This window comes from Gadus macrocephalus, chromosome 12 (genome assembly GCF_031168955.1).
Source record: "Gadus macrocephalus chromosome 12, ASM3116895v1".
NCBI lineage: Eukaryota > Metazoa > Chordata > Actinopteri > Gadiformes > Gadidae > Gadus > Gadus macrocephalus.
The window spans coordinates 6,924,656-6,937,761 of NC_082393.1; the positions used below are offsets into that span (position 1 = coordinate 6,924,656).

At 46.8% G+C, this 13,106-nt stretch overlaps 1 protein-coding gene across 1 annotated transcript in view; it reads left to right on the forward strand.

The window, feature by feature from the left end:
* Window positions 1-1,940: 1,940 nt before the first annotated feature.
* The window catches only part of rhpn1 (rhophilin, Rho GTPase binding protein 1), a gene marked incomplete at its 5' end in the record, with an annotated part of 11,903 nt that continues 737 nt past the window's right edge, over window positions 1,941-13,106 (forward strand). The window contains 13 exons of the mRNA XM_060067033.1: window positions 1,941-2,095; window positions 4,089-4,164; window positions 4,466-4,543; window positions 5,064-5,188; window positions 5,921-6,087; window positions 6,543-6,730; window positions 7,029-7,185; window positions 8,290-8,433; window positions 8,906-9,100; window positions 9,768-9,844; window positions 10,178-10,324; window positions 11,076-11,231; window positions 11,705-13,106. The exon at window positions 11,705-13,106 is cut by the window's right edge and continues 737 nt beyond it. Of these exons, the coding sequence (XP_059923016.1) occupies window positions 1,941-2,095; window positions 4,089-4,164; window positions 4,466-4,543; window positions 5,064-5,188; window positions 5,921-6,087; window positions 6,543-6,730; window positions 7,029-7,185; window positions 8,290-8,433; window positions 8,906-9,100; window positions 9,768-9,844; window positions 10,178-10,324; window positions 11,076-11,231; window positions 11,705-11,914 (1,875 nt within the window). The remainder of the gene's footprint in view (window positions 2,096-4,088; window positions 4,165-4,465; window positions 4,544-5,063; window positions 5,189-5,920; window positions 6,088-6,542; window positions 6,731-7,028; window positions 7,186-8,289; window positions 8,434-8,905; window positions 9,101-9,767; window positions 9,845-10,177; window positions 10,325-11,075; window positions 11,232-11,704) is intronic.

The following is a 13,106-nucleotide window of genomic DNA, read 5'->3' on the forward strand; positions in this document are numbered from 1 at the left end:
TGAATTAGCTTTAACATGATTGCAAACTTACTCTCCTCCACACACACATACGCATGAATGCACACATACACACGCACGGATGCAAGCACAGGAATGCAGTCACACACAAATTAATTACAAGTGTAGTGTGTGTGTGTGTGTGTGGTGTGTGGTGTGTGTGTGTGTGTGTGTGTGTGTGTTGTGTGTGGTGTATATGCCATGAACCATGCTATATAATTACACCTCATCTACCATCAGTGGGGTGTTATGTGACCGTTGTGTTGTAGTGTATTGCCATTATACGTGCGTTGTGAGTTGTTGTGTTTCTGTTGTGTTGTATTACTATTTTCATTGCTGTATCGTTACCTTGTCGTTTTACTGTTATATTGTGTGGTGCTCTGTGTTATCTGTGTTATTCGATTGTATGCTGTGAGGTGTTGTGTTATTGTTTGATGTAATGTATTGGTATTTTGCTTTTGTGTTATTCTTGTGTCGTATACATAGAGCCATTACCATTTTTAGGTGGTAAATATGCCTTCTGCAGAACACGCCATTGTTTGAGATTGTTTTAACCAGCAGTGGAAACAATATATATTTGGCTATTTGTCTATGAACAACTCTCATATATATTCAAGCCTAAATATTTTTTTTATTCAAAGTACAATATTGAGCAAATTGACTGTATATTAAACATAAATTGAACATGAGATCCATTAATTCAACCTCATCAGAAATGAAGAAATATGCTTACTAGAAATACTGGCTTCTCCAACAACAATGCAATGGCCAGGGTGTTCTCCTTTGAACTTTCCGTTCCTTGTCGGGAAATAGTTAGTAAGCAAACGTATACATTATCTGATGAACTTAAATGGTTGTCTTTGTCAGAATCGAATGATCTGCTCATCTTAAATATAATGTTGCGCTTGACTCGTCTTGCGTGCATGATTGTTCAGTGTTCTCAACATGGCAACGCGCGTGAGCTTCTAGTCTTAAGTCCAAATATAGTAAATTTGGACTGCTGTATCCATACTAAACACTCAATGTCAAGGCTTATCTCTTGCGTAAACCATCCAAAGTCCCTTAGAGGACTGCATGCTAGTCCCTAGCGTGCTTCACCTGAAGGCCATCGGAGGGACTACATGCTAGTCTCTACCGTAAACCACCTGAAGGCCATTAGAGGAGCTACATGCTAGTCTCTACCGTAAACCACCTGAAGGCCATTAGAGGAGCTACATGCTAGTCTCTACCGTAAACCACCTGAAGGCCGTTAGAGGAACTACATGCTAGTCTCTACCGTAAACCACCTGAAGGCCATTAGAGGAGCTACATGCTAGTCTCTACCGTAAACCACCTGAAGGTCATTAGAGGAGCTACATGCTAGTCTCTACCGTGAACCACATATAGGCCGTTAGAGGAGCTACATGCTAGTCTCTACCGTGAACCACCTGAAGGCCGTTAGAGGAACTACATGCTAGTCTCTACCGTAAAGCACCTGAAGGCCATTAGAGGAGCTACATGCTAGTCTCTACCGTAAACCACCTGAAGGCCATTAGAGGAGCTACATGCTAGTCTCTACCGTAAACCACCTGAAGGTCATTAGAGGAGCTACATGCTAGTCCCTACCGTGAACCACATATAGGCCGTTAGAGGAGCTACATGCTAGTCTCTACCGTGAACCACCTGAAGGCCGTTAGAGGAACTACATGCTAGTCTCTACCGTAAAGCACCTGAAGGCCATTAGAGGAGCTACATGCTAGTTTCTACCGTGAACCACATATAGGCCGTTAGAGGAGCTACATGCTAGTCTCTACCGTGAACCACCTGAAGGCCGTTAGAGGAACTACATGCTAGTCTCTGACCCTCAACGCTGCGGCGTTGTATTATAGTGTTGTGTCACTGTGTTATATCACTGTAACTGTCTTATTTTGTGTTGTGTTTCGTTTTATCGTGTAATGACTTAATGTGCTGCCTGTTGTATTGTTGCCAGGGCGACAAGTAACAACAAGGTGCGGGAGACGGTTGCACTGGAGCTGAGCTTCGTCAACTCCAACCTGCAGCTTCTGAAGGAGGAGCTGGAAGAGCTGAACAGTAACATGGAGGTTTACCAGACAGACAGGTGCATACACATAAACACACACAAATACACACACACACACACACACACACACACACACACACACACACACACACACACACACACACACACACACACACACACACACACACACACACACACACACACGGTGGTCTGCCTGATGGACAGGTAAACACACATACATACACCCAATGATGGAGCTACACCTGCATGCACTCACACACCACAAACACACACACACACACACACACACACACACACACACACACACACACACACACACACACACACACACACACACACACACACACACACACACACACACGGTGGTCTGCCTGATGGACAGGTAAACACACATACATACACCCAATGATGGAGCTACACCTGCATGCACTCACACACCACAAACACACACACACACACACACACACACACACACACACACACACACACACACACACACACACACACACACACACACACACACACACACACACACACACACACACACTTACTCACTCACTCACCCACTAAGATTCAAATTCAGATTCAAATTATACATTTGTTAGTGTGTCTGTGTTTATGTATGTGTGTTAACATGTGTTTTATACTTTATGTGTGTGAAGCTTTTCTCTCGGGTGTCAGAGGAGTGCGAAATCCTCTGATTAGCGTCTCATTAATGACCCTACAGAGCTGGGTGGGTTATGGAGTACAGGAGGCCTGGTATACTGGGGGGAGGGCTGTCAGAGGCGGAGCTAGCATGGGGCTGGCCAGGACGGGGCTCATAAGGGGCAGGCTATGTGCAGGGGATAATCTTTGGCCTGGGCTTATTAGTGGAGTGAGAGACCGGGTTGTACGGCTGTTGGGAGGAGACAGATGGTCTTTCACTGTAATTGTCAATACTAAACTAATACTACACTTAAAAGCTAAACAGTCTTCAAATGTACTGGGACCCAGTGCTTTCAGCAATCAAACATGACCCATTAGATCCAGAACCTTAAACTAGGCCTGGACCACCGTGGACCCAGCCCTGTCCTCTCCTGTGAACCAGAACTTTAGCTGGGACTGACCACCCTGGACACGACCCTATCCTGTCCCTATGAACCAGAACCTTTAGCAGGGACTGGACCCTATCCTTCCCCGATAAACCAGAACCTTTAGCTGGGACTCGACCCTATTCTCTCCCTATAAACCAAAACCTTTAGCATCATTGTGTCATTTTTATGATGTAAATTGAGGGAGGATAAGCCTGGAAATCCAGAACCACATCTAGAAAGCTGTAGGGTCTGGCAACGAGTAATGAAAATGGCCAAACTCGAAGGGCGGCACCAAGCATGCATTCGAAGATATCACTGGATAGCATACATTGGATAACACTACGACCAATCAGAAGAGTACAAGGGGTGACGTATCCAGAGCAGCGGAGCTAACCATTAGATAAGACTCTTGCCGTATCGGGTCGGTAAAACAGAAACGCTTTTGGCCCGCCTATAACTGATGCATCGATTTGATTGGTTCATGTTCTGGGCCAGGGGAATCAGGGAGTAAGTATATTGCTCGTTCCCAGAGTGACTCGCTGAGCAGATTCAAATTGTGCTCTTGCGAGAACTCTGGATTTCCAGTGCAGTATCTGCTCCAAATATTGGCTCTAGAAAATCGGTATCAGCGTATCGGTCATCGGCTAAGGCTGATGAAAGAAAAATCTGTTTCGGCCCTAAAAAATCCATATCGGTCGATCCCTAATATGAAGTAATACACATAGTGGAATGTTTTCATAGTGGTTAATAACATAACATAATATAGTACTCTATTAATGCACAGGAAATGTGGGTGTCCAGCAGAAAATACAGGACAATAGAAAGAGGGTTACCAATGTAAATAAGCTTTGACATTTTTTTTTCAGTAATGGGTTGTTATTTGACTGTGCAAATGTACATCACTACGTGTGATAAATGGTGTGTGACGTTAATATATTAACCAGGGGGTGTGTGCATTGTGTATCTCGCTCTTTCAGCGAGGCGGTGAATGTTCCCATGATTCCACTGGGCTTGAAGGAGACCAAGGACGTGGACTTCACCCTCCCCATACAGGTGAGGACCCCATGATGTGCAGGAGGGTTTAGTGGCTCCTCGACTTATTGTTCAAACACCTGTTTAGGAGAGAGAGAGACATCTGGTTGAGGGGTCTCTCTCAATTTTCACGACTCATTTTCTCTCTCTCTCTCTCTCTCTCTCTCTCTCTCTCTCTCTCTCTCTCTCTCTCTCTCTCTCTCTCTCTCTCTCTCTCTCTCTCTCTCTCTCTCTCTCTCTCTCTCTCTCTCTCTCTCTCTCTCTCTCTCTCTCTCTCTCTCTCTCTCATTGATTCTTTATGTATATGTCTCTCTGTCTCCAGGACTTCATCCTGGAGCACTATGGGGAAGAGGCCTCTCTCTACGATGGGGAGATCAAGGGGCTAACAGAGCTTCGACAGGTGAGCATACATCTCTCTCTCTCACTCTCACTCTCACTCTCTCGTTCTCTCTCTCTCTCTCTCTCACTCTATTCTCCGTCTGTACACACTCTCTCTCCCTCTGTTAACAGTGTCTCTCCCTCTATCGTCGATACTCTACCTTTATCTCCTTCCCTCCCTTTTTTTCCTCCTCCGCCTAGCGCTGTACTTAAACTCTCTATTGAAGAGCCTTCTAAACCAGATAGCTAGTGGGGAGGCTTAGGAGTTTGGGCAGATCTTCTGGTAACTGGACAGGTGGCTAGTTCCATCTCTCAGCTGTTATGGTAGTGATGATGATGGTGCTGATGATCATCATGGTAGTGATGATGATGGTGATGGTGGTGATGGTGATGATGGTGATGATGATGGTGATGATGGTGATGATGATGGTGATGATGATGGTGATGATGGTGATGATGATGGTGATGATGATGGTGATGATGGTGGTGATGATGGTGATGATGATGGTAGTGGTGATGTTGACGATGATGTCGGTGCCCAGGCTATGCGGACCCCCAGCCGGACCCAGGAGGGTCTGGAGCTGCTGATGGAGTACTACAACCAGCTGTTCTACCTGGACCAGCGCTTCTTCCCCCCCAACCGGAACCTGGGGGTCCATTTCCACTGGTACAGCCATTCATACAAACAAACACATGTATACACAGACATAGCCACACACACACACAGACAAACACAAAATTATGCGGACAGAACAGTTCAGACTTCGACTCTTATTAGTTTCAATAAAATAACATATATGGTGATGCAAAGTGTATATGCAGCAGCCCACAACACACTTATTACACTCAGGTCTCAAAGGGCTTCACCAGACCAAGGCCACATCAGACCACACCCCCAAACCCTCTGAACAGGATATGGATATTACTCACCAAACCCAGAGGGAACACAGACACACACACACACACACACACACACATACACGTGCGCGCAAACACACATAAACCGCCAAGGGTATTGGTCTTGGCCTAATACTGACTCATGAATACCGTGTCAAGGGGGATTACCGGTGTCCAAACAATGAAAACACAACAAAAGTCCCCCAAAAAACTGAGGGGAAAGGGCAGGAACTGTAATATGTTCTCACATTCTCATTGCTCACACACACACACACAAACACACACACACGTTCGCATTACACACACACACACACACATTGTCATTACTCACACGCACACATACACACACACACACATTTGCATTACACACACATTCTCATTACTCACACACACACACCCACACACACTAATCAAACACAATCTCATTCCTCACACACACACACAAACACATACTCATTCTCATTACTCACACACACACCCACTCACCTCCCCCCCCCCACAGGTACGACTCCCTGACGGGCGTGCCGTCGTGTCAGCGCGCGCTGGCCTTTGAGAAGGGCAGTGTGCTCTTCAACCTGGGCTCCCTGCACACGCAGATGGGGGCGCGGCAGGACCGCTCCTGCACCGCCGGCGTTGACCGCGCCATCGACGCCTTCCAGAGGGCCGCAGGTAACCATGACGACACACACCGATGCACAGATGTATGCAAATGTAAAAACTTCAATAGCCCAGGCTTTTATTTGTTTCAATCACTGAACTTTCGAAGCAAAACTCTTGCTCAGCAAAGATGGGAAATACTACAACATTTATTATTTAAATCAGTATGAATATTACAGTACGTAGGCCTATACACATTACCAGGCTATCGAATAACGCCTACACACACACCATAAAAATGTTTAGTTATTCACATCCCGTATGTGATTTAGGTACACAGAGGTACACTTAGGTACGCTCACATGCTCACGCACGCTGACGCACACACACATGCATGCAGATGAGACCTGGTTGGTTTCCTTCACCGTACATTATGAACCTTTAAGTCCTTCCCGAGACACTTCCATCCAAAGTTGAACTTACAGGAGGATCTGGTGCGTCTGGCGCTGCGTTTCATCCTTCTTCAGGTGCGTTTAATTACCTGAAGGACAACTTCTCCAACGCTCCCAGCCTGGACATGAGCGGCCCGTCGCTGAGCATGCTGGTCCGGCTGATGGTGGCGCAGGGCCAGGAGTGTGTGTTTGAGCGCGTCACGCTCGCCACGTGGGACGCCACCTTCACCTCGCTGCTCCGCCTCGCCCAGGAGGCGTCTCAGGTCAGCACCGCCTGCTTTATAACGTCAGGGTACTTGAAGTTACTGTACCCAGCGCTTGGGGTACTTAGAAGTACTAAACGTTAAAGGGTACTTGGGAAACCACCTGAGTAGTTAAGGGTACTCCGAAGTTAAGATTAGTTGAAAAAGGACCATCTGATGCGCGGCGAGCCTGCCGAGCAAGTAGGCTAAAGGCTAGACGTCTCTAAGCTTAATGCTATGCTAAGCGAGGCTCAATGCTAAGCTAGGTTAAATGCTAAGCTAAGGTGTATCCAAACTCAGCTCCCCGTGTGTGCTGCAGGTGTCGGAGGTGTACTCCCTGGCGCTGCAGACCATGTCCCAGCCGCTGGTGAAGGACTACGTCCCCTTCTCCTGGCTCTCCACCGTGCAGGTGAAGGCGGAGCACTTCAGCGCGCTGTCCCACTACTACGCCGCCGCCGCGCTCTGCGACCACTCACGTGAGTCCCCGCCCCCTTTTCACCCTCCAACCCCAATGTCACGATGTAGGAGAGAGTTGTGCTCCGCCCTGAGGTGAAGTCACTCGCAGGAGTTGATCATAAATCAAATTACATTATAATTACAGTACATTATATTTTTATGAAACAGATAATTAAGAATAAAGTGATGGAAGTAATTCCTCTGGTTAATTTAACAACAGGTGAAACACATGAATCTGACCATCCTATTAATAAATTCATGTAACTATTTAATCCAAAATACATATTTCTTATACTATTTATTTATTCTTTATTTTTTCTTTGAAATGATATGATAATGCATATGACAGATTGGTAAAATAAAGAATACAAATTAAACATTTATTAGGATTGCTATTGATTAATTTATTTCTTAAAAAAATATTTAGCATGCATTACAAAAACAAGTGACAGAAACATGTGAAATGATTCTCTAGATAAATGCTCGACAGGGTTAGTGAGTCAGTCCCCAAGACCTTAGCCATGAACAGCAACAACAAACCAGGAGTCACGATGCCATAGGCTGTGACAAACACACAAGCAATCACCAACGGCCAAAACAACTAACATGAATCGACACGTTACAAAGACATGAGAAACTACAAATACAAATGGTTTACGCAATGAGAAACGCCAGCAACTACCAGGCAATCGATCGAACAATCTGCACAGTTTTTCCCCACTAAAACTAGCCCACACTTGACTGACTTAGTTTTCTGTGCCTTCGTTTTGTTGCGTTTTCGTTTATTTTTGGTGAACGTGTTTGTGTCCACCGTGTGTGGTGCTTGGTGAAAAGCAGCCACTAGAGGGAGCCCTTGTCTAACTCTTTGCTCCCCTTGTGATCTACTCACAAGTCTTGACAGAATCTGTTGGCTGAAATTAAAGTGACTTCTTGGGTTTTGAAGTAAAACATAATTTCTCCATGAAGAATGCATTAAGCTCTTTACAAATATTTAAGCGCCGCTAATGTCGAGGTCGTATTGGGCTCATTTAATGCTGCTCCTTTGTGTGTGTGTGTGTGTGTGTGTGTGTGTGTGTGTGTGTGTGTGTGTGTGTGTGTGTGTGTGTGTGTGTGTGTGTGTGTAGCGTCGTGTGAGGAGGAGGAGGAGGAGGAGGAGGAGGGGCGAGATCAAGAGTCAGAGAGGGTCTTCCAGGGGTTCTACGTGTGTCCTCCCTCAGGTCCTCTGCTCAGCACGGTGCTGCGAGACCCCGAGCAGAGACGCAAGCTAGGTGATGACTCCTGTCTGTCTATTTCTCCATCTGTGTGTCTCACTCTATCTGTCTGTCAATCTGTCTATCTCTCTTTCTCTATCTGTCTGTCTGTGTATCTCTCTCTCTCTATCTATCTGTCAGTCAGTCTGTCTCTCTCTTTCTCTATCTGTCCGTCTGTGTATCTCCCTCTCTCTTTTTCTTTCTGTCTGTCTCACCCCCTCTCTCTATCTATCTGTCTGTCTGTCTTTCTGTCTCTGTCTATCATTCTTTCTGTTTATCCTTCTGGCTGTCTTACCACTCTTTCTGTGTATGTGTTTGTGAATGAGTGAGTGTGCATAGGTTTCAATGTGTCACTCTGTTTGTGTATGAGAGTGTGTGTTTGTGTGTGTTTGTGTGTGTGCACGTGCGTGTATGCGCGTGTGTGTCTCTGTGCATGTGTAGCTGTCCGTTCATATGTCTACATATATCTACGTGTGTCTGGTTGTGCCAGGTAAGGCCCACCTGCGGCGGGCCGTGATGCGGCACGAGGAGGCGATGCGCGTGCACGGCCTGTGTCGGATCCTGAGGAAGATGGACATCCTGCAGGACGTGCTGTCGCTCACACACCGCCGCGCCCTGGACAAGTACTCTGAGCTCGACTGCGAGGACGACTTCGATGAGACCTCCGAGGCCCCGGAGATACAGCGTGAGTGTTTAGGCTCAGTTATGGTTCCACGCCATCCCCACCGGAGACGCTCTGACGCAGTCGGGAACCTGTTTTGGTTCTGCGTCGGGTATTCGTCGGGTTAGCAGACCAATTGCGTCCCTTGCTGCTGCATCGCCTCGAAGCAAGGTTACAATTTTTGGGAGGCGCACGTCAGGCCCTTTGCAGTGGACGAAAGGAGGGTCCACAAGGACGTTATTAAACCCCTTGCGTTGCATCGACGTGGAACCATAACTAAGCCTTTAGCAGGTAACCTGGAAGTATGAGCTGGAATCCAGGGAAGTGAAAGCTGTAGAAAAGGAATGGTTGTGCTTTTAACAAGCTAGGAAAAAGCAGTGTGAGGTAGAAACCAGATATAAGCTATGATAGGGAGTGGTAGCTAAGAAAATAGGGCCAGCTTAGGTAAGGGTGTGTTAGATAGTTAGTCGCCAGGATGTGTTAGCTAGGATAAGGAAGTTTGAGCTAGGATAAAAGTGCTAGGCGAAATAAGAAAGTGTTAGCTAGAATAAACGAATGCGAGCGAGGATAAGGGAGTGTAAGCTAGGATAAGGAAGCCCTTTAAATAAAGGGATTTCTTAATGTGTCATGATTTATAGGCCAGATTTGTTAGGTGTTGATGTTAATTAATTATTGGGGATCTGATTGGCAGCTCAAACCCAGCAGAAGCCTGACATCACCCCGCCCGACTTCACGGCCGTCCACGTCAAGGACCTCTTCCAGCGGCTGGTGAGAGAGAGTTCACTGGGCACTCAGACCCTACCTCGATCTCCCATGAAGCGGAACAAACTTTAAACAAGTCAACAAAGGAGAATTACGTATTCAATACGGTTTCAACTGACGTAGTTATACCCCATCGATAAGATCCGATCTCAGCTGTTATCGAGACCTAAAAACTATGAAAATTGTCTCGATCCCAACTTTTTATTATCAAAACCGTGAAATGACAATTATGACTTATAACCTTATAAATCAATAATCTAACCGTATAAATCAATAATTGCCCTTTGATTAAAGATAATGCGTACAGTTCTAATGTGCGGGCTCTCCCCCGCGGGTTAGGGCCCTCTGTCGGTGTTCAGTGCGAGGGCCCGCTGGAGCCCCGTGCGCCAGGTCTGTCTCCAGAGAGGAGACGGGGGGCTCGGCCTCACGCTCAGAGGGGACTCCCCCGTCCTGGTGGCCGGGGTCCTGCCTGGGGGCTGTGCAGCGGTGAGACACGGGCAACACTTTAACACGCACACACAAACACACACACACGCACACACGCACACACACACACACACACACACACACACACACACACACACACACACACACACACACACACACACAGACACACTCTAACCATAACACACACACATGCACTCTTACCTTACCTAATACACCAACACACAGAATACACATGCAGACGCACAAACACACACAAACTGACGTCACCTAACACACGCACACACACACACACACACACACACACACACACACACACACACACACACACTCTAACCATAGCACACACACATGCACTCTTACCTTACCTAATACACCAACACACAGAATACACATGCAGACGCACAAACACACACAAACTGACGTCACCTAACACACACACACACACACACACACACACACACACACACACACACACACACACACACACACACACACACACACACACACACACAATTACACTATTTAGCACACCAACACACAGTATACACAACCAGGCACACAAACTGACCCACACACGCAGTGCCTTTACCCAAGACAGACACACACATATGCCGTGTATAGCATGCACGTGTGTATCCATCAATGCATGTATCTGTGCATATGTTCATCTTTCTACGAACATGTGTCTATATATCTTTCTTTTAATGTGCTACAATGTGGGTGTAGCTCTTTTAAATGGTTGTGTTTGTGTATCTATAATGTGTGTGTGTCTTCATGGATGTGTGTGTAGGAGGCAGGTCTGCGAGAGGGGGACTACCTGGTGGGGGTGGAGGGGCAGGACTGTAAGTGGTCTAAACACGCCGACGTGGTCCAGCTGCTGAAGGCCTGCGGCCACCGAGCGGTCCGCATCAGCGTGGTCACCCTGCACCCGGCCCAACACACACAGGTCTGGGAGACAGTATACGTATGTGTGTGCGTGTGTGGGATTTTGTGTCTATGTGTGTGTGTCTTTGTGTTTTTACAGACAAATGTGGTGTCTCACCATCTGTATGTGCGATATTCATTGACATTGATGATCGATGTTTGTGTGAGTTTGTATGTTTCCTAATATCTTCAATGGTCTTTGTATGTGTGTGTGTGTGTGTGTGTGTGTGTGTGTGTGTGTGTGTGTGTGTGTGTGTGTGTGTGTGTGTGTGTGTGTGTGTGTGTGTGTGTGTGTGTGTGTGTGTGTGTGCGTGCGTGCGTGCGTGCGTGCGTGCGTGCGTGTGTGAATGTGAATCTGTGTGTGTGTGTGTGAATGTGTGTGTGTGTGTGTGTGTGTGTGTGTGTGTGTGTGTGTGTGTGTGTGCATGTGAATCTGTGTGTGTGTGTGTGCATGTGTGTGTGTGTGTGTGTGTGTGTGTGTGTGATTGTGAGCAGGAGGAGAGGAGAAGCATGGCGCTCAGCCAGGGTGATAAAGAGAACACTCGCCAGCGGCTGCTGATTGGTGGAAACAAGGGTCAGAGTTCGGCGTCGCTGCTCAACTGGAACAGGAAGAAGAAGAGGGAAGGGGGCGGAGCCAGCAGGAGACTAGGAAGCCCTTTCAGCCTATCACTGGGGAGCATCCGGGACACAGAGTCGATGTACTGACGTGTTTTAAGGCAAATTCGTAGTCCTGCCATACCCCATATGACAAAAAAACACTCCATATCAAACCTCCTTTTTGTGACAGCGCATTGATAGCGTTTGCGTGGTCTTACACAAAGCATGAGACTTTCACACAGAGACGCATTTCGGTTTGTAACTACCAACAGAAAAGGGAAATGACGCGCAAAGAATATAGGCCCGTGTTCCTTGAGTGTGCTGGGTACGGCTGGGCGGCTTGAAGGGCTACCGTCAGCCCAGCCTTTGAGTCCTGACCAGCCGAGGACCCTGTTTCTGTCCGTCCTCTGCCTGTGCTTCTGCATGTGATCCATTACATTCCAACGCATAGATATTCCTACCGTTTCGTCACTCAGCAGATGCTTTAATCCAAAGTGACTGGCGGTGTAGCTTTGATCCCCCGTCTCTCTTCCGCCACTTACATTGTACAAGAGAACCTCGAGGTAGACCCTGACAATTCTGCAGATTGGGCTGCGATTGGGGTGAATTGGTTTGAAGGGCGGAACGGAAAGCTTGACGGACCAATGTTGTGGCTGTTTGCAAACAGTAACCCGATGGCAAACGGAAGTAAGGGAGCTAGACTAGTTAGATCAAGGCATTGGGTCTGACTGCAGTGAATTGAGACACATATCATTGATGAGCAGGTAGGGGTCAAGGAGGTCCACAGGTAGACTGGGGACATTGGTGAACGGCCCCTTTGGGCTTGGAGTCAAACGTCTTAGCTACTATGCTGTCCTGTACCTTATAATATCCCTGATTAACTTAACCTGCTCCTCAATCCACTACCCCAGATAGAATCATGATTAATCAATACACATCTCTTCTCTTACAATCCCAATTTGTGAATATGTCTTAAAACCTCTGTGTTGCCTGGAAACTACCTAATCACAGAAAGCCGTTTGCCTATTCAAACACGGCGTGCATTAGGCTTGGCTGGAAATGAGAGGAGACATGGAGAGGAATGGATTCAGAATCGGAATGGCCTTCTTTCCAGGTTTCATTATTTGTGTTATGTGGAGTGTTATGTGCACTTTGTTAGTAGTTTGTTAGTATGATGAGAATTACATTCCTGCCCTACCCTGGATGTGTCGTTCAGTATTTTTAGATGCACTGTAAGTCTGTGTACAAAAAGAGAAAAGCACAAGTACATTCTATTGAATAATATAATTTGCGTTTGTTT